At 39.5% G+C, this 22184-nt stretch overlaps 1 protein-coding gene across 1 annotated transcript; it reads left to right on the top strand.

Moving 5' to 3' along the window:
- The first annotated feature begins 7289 nt into the window (after window positions 1–7289).
- LOC120292653 (disease resistance protein RUN1-like) lies at window positions 7290–11179 on the top strand. Its single transcript, XM_039310944.1, has 4 exons — window positions 7290–8213; window positions 9142–10175; window positions 10284–10718; window positions 11035–11179. Exons 1-4 carry the CDS (start codon window positions 7290–7292, stop codon window positions 11177–11179), a joined length of 2538 nt encoding a protein of 845 aa, XP_039166878.1.
- The last annotated feature ends 11005 nt before the right edge of the window (window positions 11180–22184 follow it).

Below are 22184 nucleotides of genomic sequence, written 5' to 3'. Positions count from 1 at the left end.
ATACAACTTGTTTTACTTCTTCTCGGGTAACATAAGCTATAAGGGCCATGTTCATATCCTCTTCTTCTTGTGGGACATTGCATTAGGATTGGTCGATAATCTCAGTGACTTGTCGAGGTATATAACCTTTGGAAGAAAAGGTTAGTCATATTCTTCAATCTTTCTTGATCGCGGACCTAAGTAAGATCTTCATCCTGTAGCATAGTGATTCGATTGCGGTGTCTCCTCTGAATAGTAGTGCTATGGAAGAATTTTGTGTTCTTGTCCCCTCATTTAAGCCAACTAACACGGGATTTCATCGCCCAATATTGCTCTTCTTGCTGCCACAGAGTCTGGATTTCAGTTTGAATTCGTTTAACCTCCGTTGAATCATAGTTCCTGCGAGATTGATTAGAGATGACTTGGAGTTGCTGAGTCAAAATGCTGATCTTCTGGTTACCCCTAGGAAATTTACGATGACTCCAAGATGCTAGAGCTGCTGAAACATATTGTAGTTTAGAAGAGATAGAGTGGATTGACCTAGGTAGGAAAGCCAAGAATGAGCAATAACTGATTTGCATTCAGTGTCATTTATCCAAAAGGCCTGAAAATATGAAATCCCGCTTCCTCTTAACAGCCTTAGCATCATTGTACAACAAGATGGGGATGTGGTTAGATCCTAGCATCGGTAGAGCATAAACTTCAGCTTCAGGAAATGTTAGACGCCAGCCAATTGTACAAATAACCCAATCTAGTTTTTCTTTAACTAGCTCCTCACCCTCCTGGTTATTGATCCAAGTAAAGGCAGTAAAGGCGCAGCCCTTACTATCTACATCCATAAGGTGGCAAGTATTTAGAAAGTCTCGAAAAGATTGCATACGATAGTAGTCCGGCGGTCTCTTTCCATCCTTCTCCCAATAGTTAAGGATTTCATTGAAATCCCCAATGCAAGCCCATGGTAAAGCATTATTAAAATTGATGTGACATAATTCTTTCCATAGATGTTGTCTTAGAGAGTAAACAGCCAGCGCATGAAGACATGTGAGACGCATAGACTGTCCATTGGCCAAATCGGTGCATACCATATCCATGAAATTTGCCGTCTGTTGCTCCATAGTTAGAGAGACCCTATCAGTCTAAAAAACCATCAGGCCGCCAGCTAATCCAATAGGATCTTCAATAAGACAATTAGGGAATTTCAATCGCTGTTGGAGTTGGAGAAGTACTGCATTCTGGTTCTTCGTTTCCATTAAAAACACCAAGTGGGGCTGTTCCTAGACCATGAGGGCCCGTAGAGCGCGAATTGTCAGGGGATTACCCAACCCCTGACAATTCCAGCTTATGATCTTTATTTATCACTCGGTGGCTATTGAGGGCCAACCACCAAAGCTCAAATGTCAGCTTCCCCTGCTTCGCGCACAAGGGTATCCAGTAATTGTTCATCATCCAGCTCATGCAGAATGACACCCTTAGTGTCATATGGCGAATAGCGTTTATGTTTTTTAGCCACACCCACCTTTGGTGGTAGTTTGGAACTCTTTGTTTTCTTGACTTGTTTGAAATCCATAAGTGATGATTGAATTCCTTTCATTTTAGCTGTTGCAGGAATGAGTGATGTATGAAGATGTGTCCCTTCCATGATCGGCTCTGGATTTTTCTGTTGTGTAGGTGCTTTAACTCCATGATCGAAGAAAGTGCTGGTCCGCCTCTGTTGCGGCAAAAAGGTAGCTATTGGTGGGGGCAAAAGAGGGATAATCGGAAGTTGGGAAGGAGGCGTCTCGGGTATGCTTTCTTCGGGCGATCCGGAAGTCGAAGGGTTATAAAAAGTTTGCCAGTAAGGACTAGTTGCTTTAACTTCAGCTTTAAGCCATGGACCATAGGCCATAGTATCCCTACCTTCAAATTTTTACTCATCATAGGGGATCTCTTTGCAATACATAGCATAGTGGCCCAACCTTTCGCAAGAGTAACAGAAATGGGAAAGTCGCTCATAGTGAAAGTCAATCCATAATAATTTTCCCTCTATACAAATCAGTTTACTTGTCCTTAAGGGTTCCTGTAGTTTCAGTTCAATCTTTGCCCTAGCGATCTGCGAAATCATGCCCTCTTTAGTATCAACTCGCACTTTGATTACCTGACCAATATCTTGCACGACATTGATAATCATCTTTTCAGTAGTTCATTCCAAAGGCAGACCAAATATTTGTACCCAGAAAGCACAACTTGAGAAATCATAACAATGCAAGGGAGTATTAGACTGCCATGGCTTTAAGATTAGGAGGTGACCCGAAAAAAGCCAAGGACCTCCCTCAAGGACACGTTGTTTATCAGCAATATAATAGAATTTAGCTACGTAGAAGCCATCTTCACGTTGTGAAATTTCAACTCGGTCAATCCTCCATGCTTTCTTAATTGTACTCTGGAACACAGGGAAGTTTACAATAGGGTTTGACAGAATTCTGCACACCAAGATTAAGCTACATTCCACCAATTTTGCAGGTGAGGGTTCTTCATCCCATAATTCTATTTCCTTCTCTATTGTAAGTCGACCCAAACGTGAACAGAGAGCAACTAGGCGGTCAGAGTCACTATGTTCTTCCATGTTCATTTCTCAGACGAGATTAGCAATTTAATAAAGCAGGGCCAAGCTAACTTGGATTGCACTGAGATATACAGTCAGCTAAAGGCGTAGATATACCAAGGCCCCACATGAAAAGGAGTTGTTGTCGAACGACTCAGGAGTTAGAAGAAAATAGGGGAAAATAAACCTACAGTGAAGCGAACCAAATTGGGAATGAAGACGGAGACACGAAGGAGAACATCTGCTTCAAATTCGGGCCCACCATCAATTTCGGAAAGGATCGCGACAGTCACGAACACAGTAATTTGGATGAGAGCAGAGGAAGACCGCCATGGATGAGAATTAGATGAAAAGTGGGGATGGAATTTGGGGTTAGGGTTTTAAGAGCCATGAGTAGCCTTGGGTAAAGAACTCTGCAAGTCGAGAGGAAAGTACTCTGCATTTTCGAGAGAGAAAAAAGTAGTTTGGGCAGCTTGAGACTATGGAATTACATCCATCCAACTCCTGATTTAGTGAAGGATTTAACACTTGACGAGCAATTTCCTTATGAACATTCTAACATTAGAAATAGAGAGCTTACATGCGGAGCCTCACGATTTGGCATGAACTAAGTCGACATTCATTGATTTCCATTCAATACTCTTTTGTCCCGGAGAGAACATATTTTGATAGCTAGGACAGTTGCTGACTAGATGCCAAAAAGCTATTTGTTGATGATTCAAATGTCTTTTTCTGGTTGCCCTTATGGTAATATCAAATTCGTTCACCCCGATCGCAAGATTGTTAGCATTAGTTAATTTAGTACAGAAGCACAATGTACTATATTCGATTTGCATTATTTGGTGTTCTTAACTTGTATGCGGATCTTGAGTTTTGACCTCCATGGCTAATATAGGTTCTGTTTATGGAATCAAAATTGAACTCCATAGTCAGTGTCCATTACTCTTCCAATTCTGCAGGAAAGGAAAACAGGGGCGCTTTTACAGCATTCTCTTTTCTTTTTCCCATTTGTTGCAACAGAACAAGAACAGACATAGACAAACAGCAGGAAGAAAAAAAAAAATTGAAAAAGAAAGGGGTGATCATGAAATGAGTGAAGGGATCCTAGTTAATACATTCCGGCGAGCAAAAGCCGCATCCTCGACATCAGAGCATGGATTTCACCTTTCCATCTTCATCTTTTGTATACTCCGTCGTCTTCAACCTTTGCTCCCAAATTTTTCTCGTTTCAAATTCCAAATTTCTACGGGAGAATTACCAAAAAAGTCCTAAACCTATTGCATTGGTGTGCAATTCGGTCCTAAACTTTTTTTTTGCCAATTTAGTCCTAAACCTTTTATAAATGTGCTAATTCGGTCCTTCCGCCAAAATTGGCCGGCCGGAGGACGTGGGCCGAGACACGCGGAGAGCTAGCCCGGTGAACAATTTTTTAATAATTTTTTAAATTTTTAAATTTTTTGATATTTTTAATTTTTTACCTTCTTCTTCTTCCTTTGGCCGGCCGCCGAGGTGAGGGCCGGCGAGGCGACCTCGTTGGCCACGGCGAGGCTCACCCCCGCCGCCACCGGCGAAGGCGAGCCTCGCCCGGCCGACGGCGTCGGCCGCCGTCGCCCGGCCAAGACGAGGCTTGGCCTCGCCCGGCCATGGCGGGCGAGCCTCGCCGATCCGGTTACGGCCTCGCTAGTGGCGGCGAGGCCGCCGTCGCCAGATCTGGCGAGGCTCGCCGCCATGGCCGGGCGAGACCGAGCCTCGCCTTGGGCTGGGCGACGCCGCCTCGTCCGCTAGGCGAGGTTCGCCCTCGCTTGCCACTAGCGAAGGCGAGCCTCGCCCGGCGACGACGAGGCCGCCGTCGCCGGATCCGCGAGGCTCAACCTCGCCATGGCCGGGCGAGGCCGAGCCTCGCCTTGGGCCGGGCGACGGCCTCGCGCGTCGGCCGGGCGAGGCTCGCCTTCACCGGTGGCCGGCGGGGCGAGCCTCGCCGGTGGCCGGCGAGGTCGGCCTCGCCGCCGGAGGAAGAAGAATGAGGTAAAAAAAAAAAAAAATCGAAAAGAATTAAAAAATTCAAAAAAATTTAAAAAATTGTTTGTTGGCGGCGTCCCATGTCGGCTCCGTGGCCAATTTTGGCCTAAGGATCGAATTGACACATTATAAAAGGTTTAGACTAAATTGGCAAAAAAAAAAAGTTTGAGACCGAAGACAATGCAATAGGTTTAGGACTTTTTTGGTAATTCTCCCGATTTCTACCATAGTTCTCTCTTTTCCTCCAACTCCAATGGCACCTACTGTCAAAGCTCCTAGGTTCTTCAACTATCGTCCCGAGCCATACATTAACTTAATTTGATGAGTTTTCAAAGAATTACCGAATAAGTGAAAATTTGAAAGTTAGCTAGTATGGTAAAAAAATGGGGTTGTACAAAAGAAAAAAGCATTGAGGTGAAAAATTTTAATTAGACAAATTCAATATATTTAAATTTGTAATATAAAATTCATTTTTAATTAGTCACAAGATGATCCTAATTTCAATTATTGAGTTAACTTCGCATAACTTGGTCCGCGATGGCTTTAAGCTGTGTAAATTACGTATTCAACTCTTTATTTTGATAATTGTATTTATTGTGTTCATTAACGAATATTTTCATTCAAAATTGCAAATGTGAAAAATGTTTAATCATGAAGGTGTTGTTAATAGAAATCCAATATTTATTTTATGGAAAGATATTTTATATAGATGATGTTTCTAATAAGTACCTTTTTCTAGTTTTTTATTTGATTTTTTTATTTATCGAATTCCACTTGGTAGGATCCACCAAATGGGATCCACGGTTCTCTCAGGAATTCGGTTTCCTTGAGAAAATTTGTGATGGGGGTGGCACCGTCTTCACATTTCCCAAATTTTTAAGCAGAAAAAATACAAACTAAAACAAGACAAAAGACAAAACTTGACCTTTCGGTTGCCGCTCTCGCTGAATTTGCGACACATGGCAGCAAAAGTTCACTGTTATCGACTGTTAGCCTAGCGGCACCGTAAAGTTGCTGAGTTTGCCATGAAATTGAGGTTTTTTGTTTGTCTTACGTGCGGATCGAAATCGTTCAAACATTAATTTGGGGAATAATGTTTGTTGCGTTTGCTTAAAATATAGGTGAATTCTGAAGGCAGTCGAGAAATTATTTACTCTGTACCGTGGAGCGGACATTTCGTCGAGGCTGAACCCTTTTCTCCTTCCCGATGAGTCGATGACCATGAGCTTTACAGCTAAGAGGAAGAAAAATGCAGGTCAGAGGATAGAAAGTAACGACAGCAGCAAGGGCAAGGGACCCCACTTTTAATCGCGACTTTTTATTTTTCAATTTTTTGTTTTGCTTTTTCGGTTTAGGTGTCAGAATTTGAATAGTGAGAGACCGCGATGACATGACAATTCGAGGCTACCTCATATTTTCTCTGGCCGAGACTAGAAGAACTCGGAACATCAACAGCTGGAACTCACTTTTGCAAAGCAGACGCGCTAGTCCAAAAGATATTTAGGGTCTGGAGCCGACGGCGGTGAAGACTGTCACAGTAAAAAGGTTCCTCTCTCGGCTCTACAAATTGTACTGGCCTGTGTGCTTTTTCGATCGAGGTCATCTTGTTATGGTCTTCTTATAATTTGCCTACTGGTTCATCCTGTTGGGCAACACGAATATAGGCATGTTTTTGTTCTTTCGTATTCACAGAGCGACTCGGTTCGTGAGTTATTTGAAGAAATAAAAATGAAACGTGACCTAGTGCTTGGGCTTTCTTTTGCGGTGTCGGTTGCGTCGGTTCTTCTTTCTGTGTTCGCACGCAATTTTGTCAAGAGCAACAAGAAGAGCACACATCGAAAGGCAGACGATACCGGCGCGTCTAGTTCGTCCACCGCTTCGGCGGAAAGTAACAGCTACGATGTGTTCTTGAGCTTTCACGGCGATGATACTCGCAAGACCTTCACGGATCACCTCTACAACGGCCTCGTCAAGGCTGGAATTTGTGTATTTAGAGACAACAATGAGCTTCCTGAAGGTGAGAAGATCGGCACCAACCTTTGCCAAGCCATTAAGAATAGTAAGATCTCGATCCCGATTCTCTCTCCGAACTACACTTCGAGCAAATGGTGCCTTCAAGAGCTCGTTGAGATGACAGAGTGCATCAAAAGCGGGCACGTTGTCTTGCCCATATTTTACCATGTTGAACCGACCCATGTGCGAGACCAAAAAGGGAGCTTTGGAAAGACTTTCTCCCGTTTAAGTAGTAATTATGTGAAGGAAGATGTTGCGAAATGGAAACAAGCACTTCAAGAAGTGGCTTCCGTAAAGGGATGGGAACCGAAGAAAACTGCTGATGGGTACTTAATTTTCCATCCAAGCCTCGTTTACTTTCTCTCAACAGGATCTTGCTTGTAGAGGAGGCCATGCATTCGTGTGTTTCTCTACTTGCGCTTGCTTTTTTTTTTTCACTCCTACATGCTGCAGTGTTGTAATGATAAGATATTACATATATGATTGTTCTTCTAATGCATTTTAGTTCGAATGCTTTATAAACAGCCATGAAGGAGAATTGGTGGAGATGGTCATCAGAAAAGTATTGAGAGAGTTAAAGAAGACCTTCCAGCTGGTTGTTCCAGAACAACTCGTCGGAATTGAAAATGCCGTGGAGGATATTTTGAGATTGCTGAATGATAACCCTAGTGCTACCCAAGTTGTCGGTATTCATGGAATGGGGGGTATCGGTAAGACAACTTTAGCCAAGGTTGTCTACAATAAGCTTTCCGACCAATTTCAGGATCATAGTTTTATTGCAGATATTCGAGAATCCTCGCGAAGCAAGGGCATCGCACATTTGCAGGAACAATTAATATTTGATATACTAAAAGAGAATGATCTAGTGTCTAATACGGATGAAGGAATCGGGATCATAGCATCTAGATTTAAACGTAAGAAAGTCCTAATTCTTCTAGATGATGTGGATAATAATGATCAGGTTAAAGCTTTGGTTGGGAAACGCGACTGGTTTGGGATGGGAAGTAAGATAATAATCACCACAAGGATAAGTTCCGTTCTTGATCAAGCTGAGGTGAAATGCAAGTATGCACTCAAGGAAATAGCTGATGATGAGTCCTTGATCTTGTTTAGTCGACATGCCTTTAGGAAGGACTCTCCTCCGTGTGAATTTGAGCCTCTCTCTTGTGATGTCGTGTCCACTATTAGAGGGCTTCCGTTAGCTCTTGAGGTTATAGGTTCGAATCTATGTGGGCGGGACGAAGAATATTGGCAAGATGCCTTAAAGAAGTTAAAGGATGTACCACATGAGCGAGTGCAAAAAACGCTGAAAATAAGTTACGATGCATTAAACTATGAGGAAAAGCATATATTTTTGGATATTGCTTGCTTCTTCATTGGAGCGGATTTAAGATATGCATCCTACATGTGGGATGCTTGTAAACTTTATCCAAAGTTGGGGATTGAAACATTGAGTTTTATGTCGCTAATAAAAATTGGAGATGATGGAAAGGTGCAAATGCATGATCAACTGAGAGACCTTGGTAGGGACATTGTTCGTCAAGAAGATTACAACATGCCTATGAAGCGAAGTAGGCTATGGGTGCATGAGGAAGCCTTGGAAGTACTTGAGAGAAATAAGGTAATTGTCACCTTTATCATTCTTTTACTCTCTTTTGACATGAATTTTCTTGATTGGAATGAATTGTTAGACCTCACAGCTGAAATTACTCTGTTAATATTATTTCCTCGATATGATTAGGAAGCATTTGTACATGGTAGATATTTCCATCGAGTTGGAAAAAAGGAAAAAGAAGAAATCTTCAGGTTTAAACAATAAAGTCTCTACTACTTAGTGGTTACTTGTGCACTTGGTGTCAATATCGCGTTTTTCCCCCCTTGAATTGACCGATTGCGCTGATCCTCTAATCGGATATAAGAAGGAAAAAGAAAAAGGAGCAAATAGCATAAGCAAAAGATTGGAATAATTTTTTTTTTTTTTTTTTTGGGTAAGACAAAAGATTGGAATAATTTCATCATAGAAAAACAAATAATCACATATATGATAAAAATGTGGTCTGACTTGAGTGTCAACGTTACCACTATGGAATGAAGGCAAAGTGATATATATATGGGTTCACTGTTAGCTGATTTGATGCAACATTTATGGAGGGAATTCAAAAGGGTCGAGTTCGAGCCCTCTGTCTTGACAAACACTGGACGAACTGGGATATTTTCTTTACTTCGTTAGGATGGAAAAGGGAATTCACAACTGAACAATTTGGGACGCTACCGAACTTAAGGTTCCTTATGGTATGTGGTGCAAAACTCATTGGAGATTCCAGAAGCTTGCTTCTTGAGTTACGATGGCTAATGTGGAGGGGATGTCCTACGTTCGTGGCCACTAATTTTTGTCTAGAGAAATTAGTCATACTGGATTTATTTGGAAGTGACATTTCAGAGCTTTGGGAAGGTTGGAGTCATCTTAAGGTCAGAAGATCATTTTGTTTTGTCCTTTGTTTCTAGTGCTTTATTCTTAGCGAAAATTTATCAATCATTTTATTTCACAGATGGCGAAGCACTTGAAAGTTCTAGATCTTACACATTGCCGTTGTTTAAAAGTTACTCCCAATCTATCAGCCTTTCAAAATCTAGAGATATTTCGACTTAAGGATTGTAGGAATTTGAAGCAAATTGACCCTTCTATTGGAGCAGCCAAGAGCCTCATATTTTTGGACTTGCAAGAATGTGATGAACTCCGAGAGCTACCCCAAGAAATGTGCAAGTTGGAAAAACTGAAGGAACTTGACATAAGCGAGACTGCTATAGTGGAAATTCCTCCATGTATAGGTTCTTTGAGGAAGCTAGAGGTGCTTTATGCTGCTGGTTGCAAATCATTGGTTGGACTTCCCGATTCAATTAGGCATCTAGTAAATTTGTCGACCCTTGACTTGAGTTTTTGCCCCAAGTTATGCAAACTTCCAGAGAGTATTGGATACCTCGTGAAATTAGAGCGCTTGTCATGTGGATTTAATTACCCTCATTATCATATCACTGACGATAGGAAGTTCCACCGGTTGAGTAAATTGATCTCGTTTGATGCAGGCATTTGCAAATTACTTGAATCCATTGGGGATTTGAAAAATTTGAAATTTTTGCATATTGCTTTTAGTAATAAATTGAGCAATTTACCTAATACTATCAGCAAATTGGGCAACCTTGAAGAATTAGATGCCACTGGTTGCAAAAGTCTAGGAGGGGAAATTCATATAGATGGGTTGTCTTCACTAAAAATCCTTCGATTTAAAGGGACAGGAGTTTTTGGCTTCCATGGCACATTCGATAAGCTTTCTCATCTTGAGAAACTTGAATTAGACGATTGTCAGATGCTTCAATCACTGCCAAAGCTTCCTACTTCTTTAACGGTTTTGGAAGTCACTGGTCAGCATCACACATTTCCTCAACTTTCTCATTTAATCCATCTAAAAAAGCTTACTGTTGTGGATTGCCCATTGTTGGAATCCGTGCCGGAGCTTCCCTCAGGACTATCGGAACTTTCTGTCCACAATTGTCGTAAGTTGAAAGAGTTACCGAGTTTGTCAAGGTTGGAATTCTTGTCAGAATTATATCTTGATTCATGCTGAGAGCTGAAAGAGATCAGGAGTCTAGAGGGATTAAGATCCTTAGCAAGACTTACTGCAGTTAAATGCAGGAAATTGTCCAACCTTGATGGCCTTGAACATCTAGAATCTTTGAAAATCTTGCGTTTACAGGAAATTGATCAGGAAATTGGTCCAATATCGAATGGTGATCAATTTCCAGGCCCTGAAAAATTGAAAAACTTGGAAGATCTAAGTGTACTAGAATGTGAATCCCTTGTAAGAGTGGACGTTTCGCAATTAACACATCTGAAGGTATTAGATTTTTCTGGATGCCACAGTCTACTCGAAATTGGAGGTCTTGAGAGATTGACAAACTTGACAAGGTTAAGTTTCGTGGGGTGCCCATCCATTGAAACATTACCAGACCTCTCGTGCTTCAATAACCTGCAAGAAGTGTTGGTTGACGAGTGCTTGAAGATCCCTGTTGTTCGGGGAGTGACGAAAGCCAGATATTTGGGCGGAGGATCGTTTGAGTGCTTGCCTCAGTAAGTTTTCCACATCCGTCTAATTTCGAACATTCAATGAGATAATGGGAATCAATCTCGCATGAGCTTCCGGATATCGCAGAGCTCCGGGAATCGAGGCGTGCAAACAATAAGAAGGCATTGAGCGATGCAACGTATCGGACGAGCTAGAGGTATTTGGCCACACCGTCCGGAACGATTCACGCTTCCTTAGAGAAGGTAAATAAAGCAAATCACGCTATTCATCGTCGTTGTCTCCATCTCCCACCACTTTGCGGCCTCAGCCTTCAATCTCACTTTTCAAGTCATCTGACAAACTTCGAGTCTTGATGTTCAGGAGGTCCAAGTCCAAGTACGTGCCACCCTGTAACGTCAAAGTTGAGAAAGCAGAGGAAATCGACTTCAAGAACAGGACGCGCAGCAACGTCGTTCTTTGCAGTCAAATCCAGATAAGTCCAACCAGCTCCGCCGGCAGCCAATAATGCTTCTAAGAAGCACGACAAGCAGGAACAAACCGTGAGTCTTTTTGTGTGGTGAAAATTGCTGAGAGCTTATTCATTCACGATTCTTGTTCAAAGGGGCTTTTGAAGGACGGGTTGCACAAAGTACTTGAATCTGGTGAAGCTCCCTGTACATGGGCTGTCTCCAAGAGGTACAGTGAGCGACGCCGTGAAGTTCCCCTCTCGGTCGAGTCGCTGCTGGAATCGTCTCTGGCGACGGCACGCTCTTCACCAAGGATGGGGGAAGGTGTTTCGAGCGAGGCCGAAGCACCCTGGAAAAGATCAAAGTCGAGGACTCTGGCTACGGCGATTGTTTTTAGCCATCTCTTCTGCGGACATCATGATACAGGTGTGGTTAGTAAAACACGAACTAAAAAATGATTTTTCCAACGCACCCATAAATTAGTTAGTGATCGATTTTTTTTTTTTTTTCAAAATATACAAGCGTGCACTACAATAGAATTACAAATATTTCTATAGAATTAGTAAGTTACAAATTTCTTCTATTATTAAAAATTTTCCCTAGCTAAAAATGTTTATAGTTGATCATGATTATTTTCCTTTTGTCTACTTTCCCTTTGCATAAAATAATTAGGTCGAATTTAATCGTTTTCCACGACAACAGCGTAGTGTTATCCTTCTCTTGCGTGATTCAAGCACCAGGGAAAGCTAATGGAGGAAGATGGCATGATGCTTCGGAAAAATCACTTTCTTGATAATGCGAAAAAGTCATCGGAATGCCTTCTAAAAACATTACATGTTGTAGCCATCAAGTAAGATTGCTGATCCTAGATAACGACTATCACTAGCAAATCTGAGTTGTAATCTTCTCGAAGTATTGAGTTCGAAGATGATTTGCTTCCTCCCCTGACATCTATTTGGTTATGTTTATTTGTCTACGCAGATACTTTTGATTACATTTTATCCATGAGGATGCTCAAATGGAAGAACAATTTGCCTCAAATAAGCCATGTTGTACTCTTCAAGGAAACCCCCAACTTCAGTACTTCAGTTATCTCAATCCCTTAAGAATTCTTTTCATGGTAAGTCATTAACTTATTTTTGATATACCCACCGGTGGGCAGCTGAGTTGGTTCGGCTTTGGGCATTTCATTGCAGAGGTCTCCAGGTCGAAACTCCGTAGCTGCTAACACGTCTTAAGTGGGGAGTTATGGTGGTAGGGTCCTGTGCTAGCCTCCCCCTAGGTATTAACGCTTGGTCCGGGGTGCACCACGCACTCTACGGGCTGATGGCATGATGCTTCGGAAAAATCACTTTCTTGATAATGCGAAAAAGTCATCGGAATGCCTTCTAAAAACATTACATGTTGTAGCCATCAAGTAAGATTGCTGATCCTAGATAACGACTATCACTAGCAAATCTGAGTTGTAATCTTCTCGAAGTATTGAGTTCGAAGATGATTTGCTTCCTCCCCTGACATCTATTTGGTTATGTTTATTTGTCTACGCAGATACTTTTGATTACATTTTATCCATGAGGATGCTCAAATGGAAGAACAATTTGCCTCAAATAAGCCATGTTGTACTCTTCAAGGAAACCCCAACTTCAGTACTTCAGTTATCTCAATCCCTTAAGAATTCTTTTCATGGTAAGTCATTAACTTATTTTTGATATACCCACCGGTGGGCAGCTAAGTTGGTTCGGTTTTAGGCACTTCATTGCAGAGGTTCAAAATCGAAACTCCGTAGTTGCTAACACATCTTAAGTGGGGAGTTATGGTGGTAGGGTCCTGTGCTAGCCTCCCCCTAGGTATTAACGCTTGGTCCGGGGTGCACCACGCACTCTACGGGCTGTGGGCTGCCTGGCATAAGCCCGGCGGGCTCGGCGGATCCTAGGCATAAAAAAAAAAAAAAAAAAAAAAAAAAAAACATATTTTTGATACACTACTACTTTCTCTTCACAAGTTTCCCTAGCTATTTTGGATTCTTGATGAGACTTACGTGTCGAATTTGACCGAGGGCAGAATATCCATCAAATCAATCCCGTCTGGAAAAATCAACTTCAGATTTTATGTTTTATTCATTCACGCATTAGAATTTTTCGTTATGCAATGTGGATTTGTTCCGCCGACGCTCATTCTGGACTTTCAAAATAGCAAGATATGCTATAGCATGCTATGTACAATGAAAGAAACGATGTCTTTTTAATCTGGGACATGTAAACCAAAGAGAATTATATGTGGAGGTAGTTTTGATGTGAGAAGAATGAAGTGATTGTGTAAATGGACTGTTTGTTTTGGCACCAGAATGAAGGCAGAGCTGGACGTTGTTCTTGCTTTTTAAGAGTTTTAGCGTCGAGACTACTCTGAAAGATTTGGTAGTAATCGATTTAGTGGATAACAAATTGACCTCATGATGTTGCACCAATTTGCAGGAGTTGTCACGCCTTTGTTAGGGATAGTTTTTCAGTTTCTAAAGCAGATTTCAATTGATGCAGTTTATGAATGCTGCAATTTATAATTATTGTTCTTGACAGTTGAGGCAGCTTGAGACTCTGGAATTATATCCATCCAACTCCTGTTTTGTTGAAGGATTGACACTTGACAGCAATTTCCTTATGAACTTGAGGAAAATTTCAACCATAATTATGTGACTTCTGACGCCAAAGATTGAACATCTTGACATCAGAAACAAAGGACGCATATGTAGAGTCTCCTTTCTGTTTGAAATTCTTTTGTTTTAGAGAGAACGTATTTTGATAGCTAGGACGGTTGCTAAAAAGCTGTTTGTCAATTATTCAAATGTCTTTCTTGGTCGCCCTTACATTAAAATCAAGATCATTCCCCTGATCATGATATTGTTAGTTGTATGTTAGATTCACATTATTTGGCATTCTAAATTTGTATGCAGATCTTGGGCTTTGAACTCTCTGGCCACTTTATGTTCCTGTTTCTGCAATTATAATTGAAGTCCATTGTCAGTTTCCATTACTCTTCAAATTCTAGCAGGAAAGGAATGTTAAAGAACAAAGATCAAAAACACAGATTATAGATGCTGATGAAAGTAGAAAGCAGAGTCAGAAGCTGAACAAGCTGAAGCAGAAGCAGCTGAACAAGCTAAAGCAAAAGCTGAGCAAGCTCGAAATAAAGAAAAGCTGAGCTGGCAATCTATGAAGAAGTCGAAGAAAAGAAACAGAAGCTGAGCTGGTAATCCGTGAAGAAGCTGAGTTGGCAATCCACGAAGAAGCTGGCTATATAGAAGACTAAAACCAGAAACAGAAGTCGAATAAGCTGCACAAGGAGCTGCACGCGTGTCAATGTAACAGTGTAGTCATTCTGTTGTTCAATCTTGTAACTGAAGTTGTTAAGTCAGTTTTGGAAGATAGTTTAAGTTGTTAACTCGATGTAAAGCTTCATTAATGATGAAGAAGGATGTAGATGAACTCTTGGTTCTCTCTATATTCTCCCTGGTTTTTCTGAGCAGTAGAACTTCGTAAGATTGTATAGAACGAGAGGAGAAGAGAAATGTTCTTGACTGATGTATTGATCATTTAGTAATCACAATATACAGAGTTCTTTCTTTCATATACATCTTATCTTCTGTCTTCTGTTTCTTCACAAGGAAAACTTAGGCACTTCACAGTACTCCCTATTCTTTTTCCCATTTGTAGAAAGAAAACAGAGAAAGACAAACAGCAGGAAGAAGAAAAAGTTAAAGAAGAAAGGGGTCAACATGAAGTGAGGCGAAGGGATCCGAGTTGATATAACAAGGACAGAGATTCAAGGCTTGTGGAGGTATCTTCCGGCAGGCAAAGCGGCTTCGATGACGAGAGAGGACGTCAACGACATCTTTGACTTAGCATTTGCTTCATGTAAACGTTCACCCTCCGGAGATCTTCAAGTTGGCCATGCAGCTCAGTAAGTTTTGGCTGCACTCCTGGCTCAAATTGTCATCTTCACGACACCTGACAGGTTCCCCATCTATGTATAATAGGTCAAATTAAAGGATCACATGATATGATTTCTTCACGATCGCTGTCGCCTCATACGTTCGACAAGCCAAAATATTTGTGAAGTTATTGTCCCAGCACGGTTTATGAGAAAGAGACAATCTGGGTATGCACTTTTTGTTATAAAAGCAAATATTGATACTATAGACCAACTTGAGTGGATTTGCTCCCCCGCAGTCGTGTCCCCCGAAACCCCAGAACAGTAATAGAAGTTGGCTTGTGGATCAAGAGATGCTTTAATGAAATTGGGGAACAACAAATTTATATTTACTCTCAGATTTTATCACCTCACTTGGAGTCTCTTCTTTCATTCGACCCATTAGTCCCTTAACGTCATTTTCTCCGCGATGTACTTTTTCATGAATGGGAATCCACGCATGTAGAGACGTGTAAAGCTATCATTCACCGATGCAACATTTTCCACATTCATCCTCATAAAACGTCCATGCAAACGAGGGAGCCAACGACAAGTCATATCGATCGATTCAACGTAGAACAAGCTGAATAAATCGACGTCGAAACTCATTGTTTTTGGCTCGAGACCTAGCGTCGTGCTCCATGCAGCAAGCATCGAGGCGGTCGCAGCATCTCTTCCTCGGAAAGAAAATTGTCCAGTCAGTTTTCAATCCATAGTATGGATATCAATTCAATTTTAAATTTTTCTTTATCAATTTAAATATAAATCTTTGTGCAATATTCTAAGAAATTACTAGCGTGGTGATGGTGTCTGGCATAGGATGTTTGGGGACAATTGGATCGTCACGTTAATGATTTTCGACAAAAATTGATCGTAATGACTATATTGGAATTTCATGCATAGAATTAGGATTAAATTGAAAAAAAAACAAAAAGTTTATGATTAATATTATATCCAAATGATATATTTATGACTAATTGAATTATTTTCACGGCTTAATTAGCACAAGATTCGTATAATTCGCCTTCTTTACTTAACCTCTTGAGGTCTCGTTATGAGTAATTGATCATTGACAAATCCTTTGTAATAGTCACGGCATTGTTGGTTTGCTCTTAGACAGAGCTCGAATATTATCAAGCTCTGTCTAATCCGGACAATATACATGCACATCGTTAATGTGCTTGATTAATAGTAAATTTTGGTAACCTATTTATATAGGCTTTTGTGCATTAGTAATGGGTGTTTGTTTTTCCGTGATGTTTTTATTTTATTGATAACCTATTTTTATAAAATAGATTTTTTTTTTTCTCAATTGTTCTTTTATTAGCTAGTTGCGTTTGAATTTGCCTTTTTTAGAAACAAAAGGAGATTGTCTAGATTACATAAAAATCATGCATTGAAAAAGAAATAAGTACACTGAGAGTTGCATTTTTAGAGGAAATGCCTATATACATTAATCAATGAGTTTTTTAAGGCTGTGCATTACATCGAGAAGATCAATAGGCCTCACTTCCTCCTTTGTCAAAGAAATAACGACCAGAAAATCTTGTTTCCATTCAGCCTTATACCAAAACGAATGATATACATGATATTTCATGAATATAGAAGAATAGAGTGTCAAGTTTTATGGATGCATTCGACCGGAAAAGTGAAATATCTTTAAATATGGATCGAATTGAATCAATAAATATTATAAACTGAAATTAAATTTGCAAAGACCATTTAGTTCTTGGACTGGGAAATATATGGCTGGAAATTAAAATTTAAGGAGAGACAAATTTACCAAAATTTTAAAGGTTAAGATAAATTTGCAAAGACCGTTTAGTTCTGAGAAAATAAATCATTGTGGATAATTATAGCCCACCATCGATGATTAAATGCAAGCAGTCTTATTTTTGAACCCACCAGACAGTTTTATTGATGTGGATATTTAGTTCTCACCACGAGGGCCACATTTTTAACGGTCCAAATGGGGTTTGATCTTCATGATTTATATAGATCTTACGATTCCTCCAGCGCAATCTGTGGCCCCAACAGTTGGGAGGTCAATATAAACATTTGTTGGGCATCTACTGGGACCCACTGGGTATTATGGGCCCATTCTAGATCAGATTCCATCTAATAAGTGGGCCGGGCCACGAAGCATTGGGCCCAAGATTTGGGGTTCTGCGGTCGGCTCACAAACCCACTTTCCTTCTTATTGGGCCTCGTGCTCGACTGTGGTGCACCCCAGCCCACTCATGTGGTGGTGCGACAACCGCATTGAGTTCTTTTTACCCCTCGCCCATCACTTTGACCCGACGGCCGCCGAGTGAATTGTTGTTCATTCCCTATCAGTTTTTTCCACAGGCAGTTTTCAATAAATCCAGCATCCATACATGCGCCTTCGCTTGAATGTCGACCATTGGATATGATGAGACCCATACAGGTTTCATACGAGTCTTGTCACATTTCTATAATCCAAATTTAATTTAGTATATGATCTCAGCTATGTAAAAGGAGTAAAAAACTATCACTCTTGGGCATTCCTACAAATCCTGGAGGATCAATGAGCGTTGGATTGCAAAAATAAAAGAATCTCAAACTATTCATTGGAAACCTTCAGAATCTTTGCGATGTATGACATTTTGCATAGAAGATCCAGCAAAATGCACTAGAATACGAAGGGTTGTGATCGATTTGGTCTGCCAAGACCGGTAAAGGGAAGCGGGTTTGAGAGGTGGAGATAAAATTAGGGGGTAAATGATAACCATTATGTTCCAGAAATAGGTTCTGGAAGAGAAATAGATTTTTCTATTTCTATTTCTAGAAAAGTTTCTATGCAAAAATAATCGTTTGATAATGACACAAAACTTCTACTTAAAAATAGAAATTCGTTTGATAACGACACAAATTTTTTTCTTTTCGGACGGCGGTGGATCGGCGGCCGGCGGCGGCGGCGGCCGGAACCGATGGAGATCGGCGGCCGCGATGGCGACGACTAGCAACCAAAGAACCAGTGGCGGCGGTGGTCGACCGACGGATGGTGGTTGATAGAGACGGATGAAGGACCAGTTGACAAACGATGAGAATAATTTTTATTTCGCATTTATGTTCTAGAAATAGAGAAGTAAAAATTTATACTTCGATTTCCATTCTAAACTTATTTTGGAACAATAATTTATTTCGAGAGATAGAAAAATGAAATAAGTTTATCAAACGGATTTTTATTCCATAAACAAATCCGGAATAAAAAAATTGTTTCGGAACAAAAATAGGTGGTTGTCATGCACCCTCTTAGTAATGAAAAAGAGAACATAAATTTTTGGAAAAATGACGTAAATGATGACGTAAATGATTCTAAACTTTTTAATATATGTTTAGAGAGAGAGGTTGGGTGATGAAGAAGCGGGCGAAATCTTTTTAGGAGAAATCGACAACCGTGCAAAAGCAATACCATGGAACAATCAATTTTATTCTCAGAGCCAATTTTTTACCAAGCAGAAAATCTATTTCCAACAGAACCAAGGAAATTACAGCCAAGTGTACAATTCGGCATCTGCAGCAGAATTTCTCCTGTCATCGTGTTAATTTCCATAAATCAATGTCAATTTTCATCACCAAAACGTGTGCCTCGACTTCTAGCAACTCACTAAAATAATGGATACAGTCCTTGTACTGCTTTAAATGTCTAAACAATGTCGTATTTTGTGTGCTGCTTGCTTCCTGTTATAAAAATGCCAATTGGCCCAAAAAAATTAAAGACGAGTGGAACATGAGGCCTCATAATTTAGCTGTTCATCATTAAAATAAGTTGTCTAATTTTAAAAATTTCAAAACCAATAGAACTGAGAACATTTGGGCCAGAATTAAAAAACAAAAGGAAGAAAAAGTACAAAAATGAATTGTCCCGTAGGCCGTAGTAATCCTCGAGATGGGGTTTCCCAAATTGCCTACCTGGTTTGAGTGAGATTTAATGAAAATTTCCTGGAAGAATCATGCGTACGCATTGAACGTCATCATGCCGATTTTTTCAATTTGGCCCCCACAATATAAACTATTATTGGGATTTACCAATACAAAGTCTTGTTCAACTTGCTGATCTTTTTCTCCTCGGCCATTGGGAATATGCAATGTTTAAAAATATGACAGAAATAAACTATTTCTCTACGTGTCGTGACCCAATAAACAATTCGCCACTTGTTAATCTTTTTTAAATGCACTGAAAATCATTGAAAAACCCACAATTTTTGGTCATTATGTCTAGTTCAATTATGTGTTCGCTTTAAATGATATTATTAAGTTATCACCGTATTCACTTGCATCCAAACTTAGCTACGCAGTTTTGGCCAATAAGTATAGTTCAACTTGTTTATTTTATTTTTTCTTCCCCGGCAACGAGAATGCTTCTCCATGTTCTTTCTTTAGTAAACAAAGAGAGAGTTAAACTCTCCCAACTATCAATAGCTTCTGAATTAGAATATGTTGATAAAACCGCCACCAGATGTACTTTTGCCTCAAGTAGTCACCTGAAACTTGAAGGCATCTCTAGATTCCCAATGTAGACAAAATGTACGATACTTTGACAGATTTTTTTTTTTTTGAATTATCAGTCAAGTTCCATATGCACTTCATCCTCCCACCTCACCTCCTACTTTCCCCTCTTCCTCTTTATCAACGACATTTTGAATTTAGCACGGAGATACTCAAGTGGTCATTTTGAGCTCAAAACCATCCAAAATAGTCAAGTAATTATCTTGTTTTACAAGAAGACAACTGTACTTTCCCCGCCTCCGAGTATAAATTGCGAAAAACTAAGTTCTACATTATCATAAAAAGTCTTCACTCCACATAAATGTCATACTAATAAAGCAAACAGCACGTATTAAATATCATGAGAAAACAGGGACAAATTGAACAACGACTAGAATTATTTGAGAGCTCAATTATTTATACCATCACTAAACACGCATCTTTCGTTTATAGCATGAGTCTAGTTTAGAAATATAAGGTCCACTATGTACATGTAATCGTCATGTTATTTTTTATTTTATTTTAAGACGCACAAATAGCGTCCTGGAAGAATTGGAACAACAACAATTGGAACTCACTTTAGAATATTAAAAATTCCATAAAAGTTCACCAAATCTAAAAAGCTGTTGTTTCGAACCAAAGTCGTACGTAAAGGAAGGGGCTAAACATTCCCAAACCACGCGCGCACCTTGATCCGAGGAATTCATGTCGTAAGAGTCTTATTCCAGGGGTCCATTTAGGTCAAATTATAATCATCACCAAACTCATAATTTGAAAAAATAGATTACAATTGAAAATTTAATATTTTAGTTGGGGCGCCGCATGGAATATTCTGTTAGAATATTTAATTAACAAACAGCACCTTAATCTAATGATTTAAGCTTTTAAAATAGTGGGTTGTGCTCCCTCAAATTCTAAGTTCAAATCTTCTCAAGTCCCGTTTGCCTCCCAAATTAAATTTCCCATTTGCTGTTAGGTAAAAGACCAGATTGAATTTGAGAGGGATTGTTAAAATATTTAATTAATAAATTACGATTTTATCTAATAACTTAAACTTTATAACAATCGGTTGTGATTCCATAAAATCTCACTTATTCCATTGTGTAGTCACTTAAACAAATTGGATGCAATCGAGTATAATAAGTACATCAAATCCGTGGCGCAATTATGCACAGCCGTTTGTTGAATGATAAGTATTATTATATCCTATGGAAGTGGTTAGGGCAAAGACACGACACCCGATAATTACTTATTAAATTAAATTAGCGATTTAACAAATCGCAGCGTAATCGATGCATCATTAACGTAGCAGAATATTTGCCCTAGTGTCCTTATAATATCTCTTTCCCACGACATGTAATTTGTCATTACATCGCCAAAATCGTGTTCGCGGGCCACTCGAATAAGAAGATAATCCGCATGGTCCTAAATTTTTTAATATATATTGAGGAAGCGAAAAGTTTAAGAAGAAATGGACAATCGTGTAAAAGCAATACCATTGTCAGAGGGAAAAATCAATTTTATTCTCAGAGCGAAAACTTTTACCAAGCAGCAAAGTTATTTCCAGCAAAACCAAGAAAATTACACTTAAGTGTACAATTATGGATATGCAATAGAGCTTCCCCTGTTATAGTGTTAATTTTCACAAATCATCAAAATGTCGGTTTTCATCACCATATGATGTGCCTCGACTTGTAGCAACTCACGAGAATAGTAGATACAGCCCTTGTATTGCTTTAAATTTCTAAACCACGTCATATTTTGTGTGTTGTTTGCTTCCTTTCAAGAAAATGCCAATTGGCTCAAGAAAAATTAAAGACATGTGGGACATGAGGTCTCATAATTAAACTCTTCGTCATTAAAATAAGTTGTTTAATTTAAAAAAATTAAAAATTAGGTTAATACCCTAAAAAACCCCAAACCGGTACACTTATGACAAATTTACCCCGAATGACTATAAAAAAAAACCATAAACTAATACATTTATGACAAATTTACCCCAAACTAATTTATTCGACTACAAAAAAATCTCAAATTGGTAAATTTGTGACAAATATACCTTCCATTAAATTGGATTAATACCACAAAAATCATAAAAATTGTAAACTATGACAAATGAAGCGTAAAATCTCAAATTGGTATATCGCTTAACGTCACGTATCATTTAACTGAATAATTTGATAGTCAAATTTAACGAAAACTAACAGAGAGTAAATTTGTCGAAGCTATACTAGTTCAGGGTTTTTGGTAGTCAAAAAAATAGTTTGGGGTAAATTTGTCACAGTTGTACTAGTTTGGGGTTTTTAAGGATATTAACCCAAAATTTCAAATCCAATAGAATTGAGAACGTTTGGGCCAAAATTCCAAAAAAAAAAGAAAAAAAGAAGAAGAAGAAGTATGAAAATGAGTTGTCCCATACTAATCCTCAAGATGGATTTTCTTAAACTACGCACCTGGTTTGAGTGATATTTAAAGTAGATGAAAACTTTGGAAGAATCATGCGTCCGCGTTAAATGTCATCACACCGATTTTTCAATTTGGCCCCTACAATATAAACTATTATTAGGGTTTGCCAATCCAAAGTCTAGT

Source organism: Eucalyptus grandis, chromosome 4 (genome assembly GCF_016545825.1).
Source record: "Eucalyptus grandis isolate ANBG69807.140 chromosome 4, ASM1654582v1, whole genome shotgun sequence".
NCBI classification, from domain to species: Eukaryota; Viridiplantae; Streptophyta; class Magnoliopsida; order Myrtales; family Myrtaceae; genus Eucalyptus; species Eucalyptus grandis.
The sequence above is the reverse complement of the archived record's forward strand: the minus strand, read 5'-3'. Positions and strand labels throughout refer to the sequence as shown.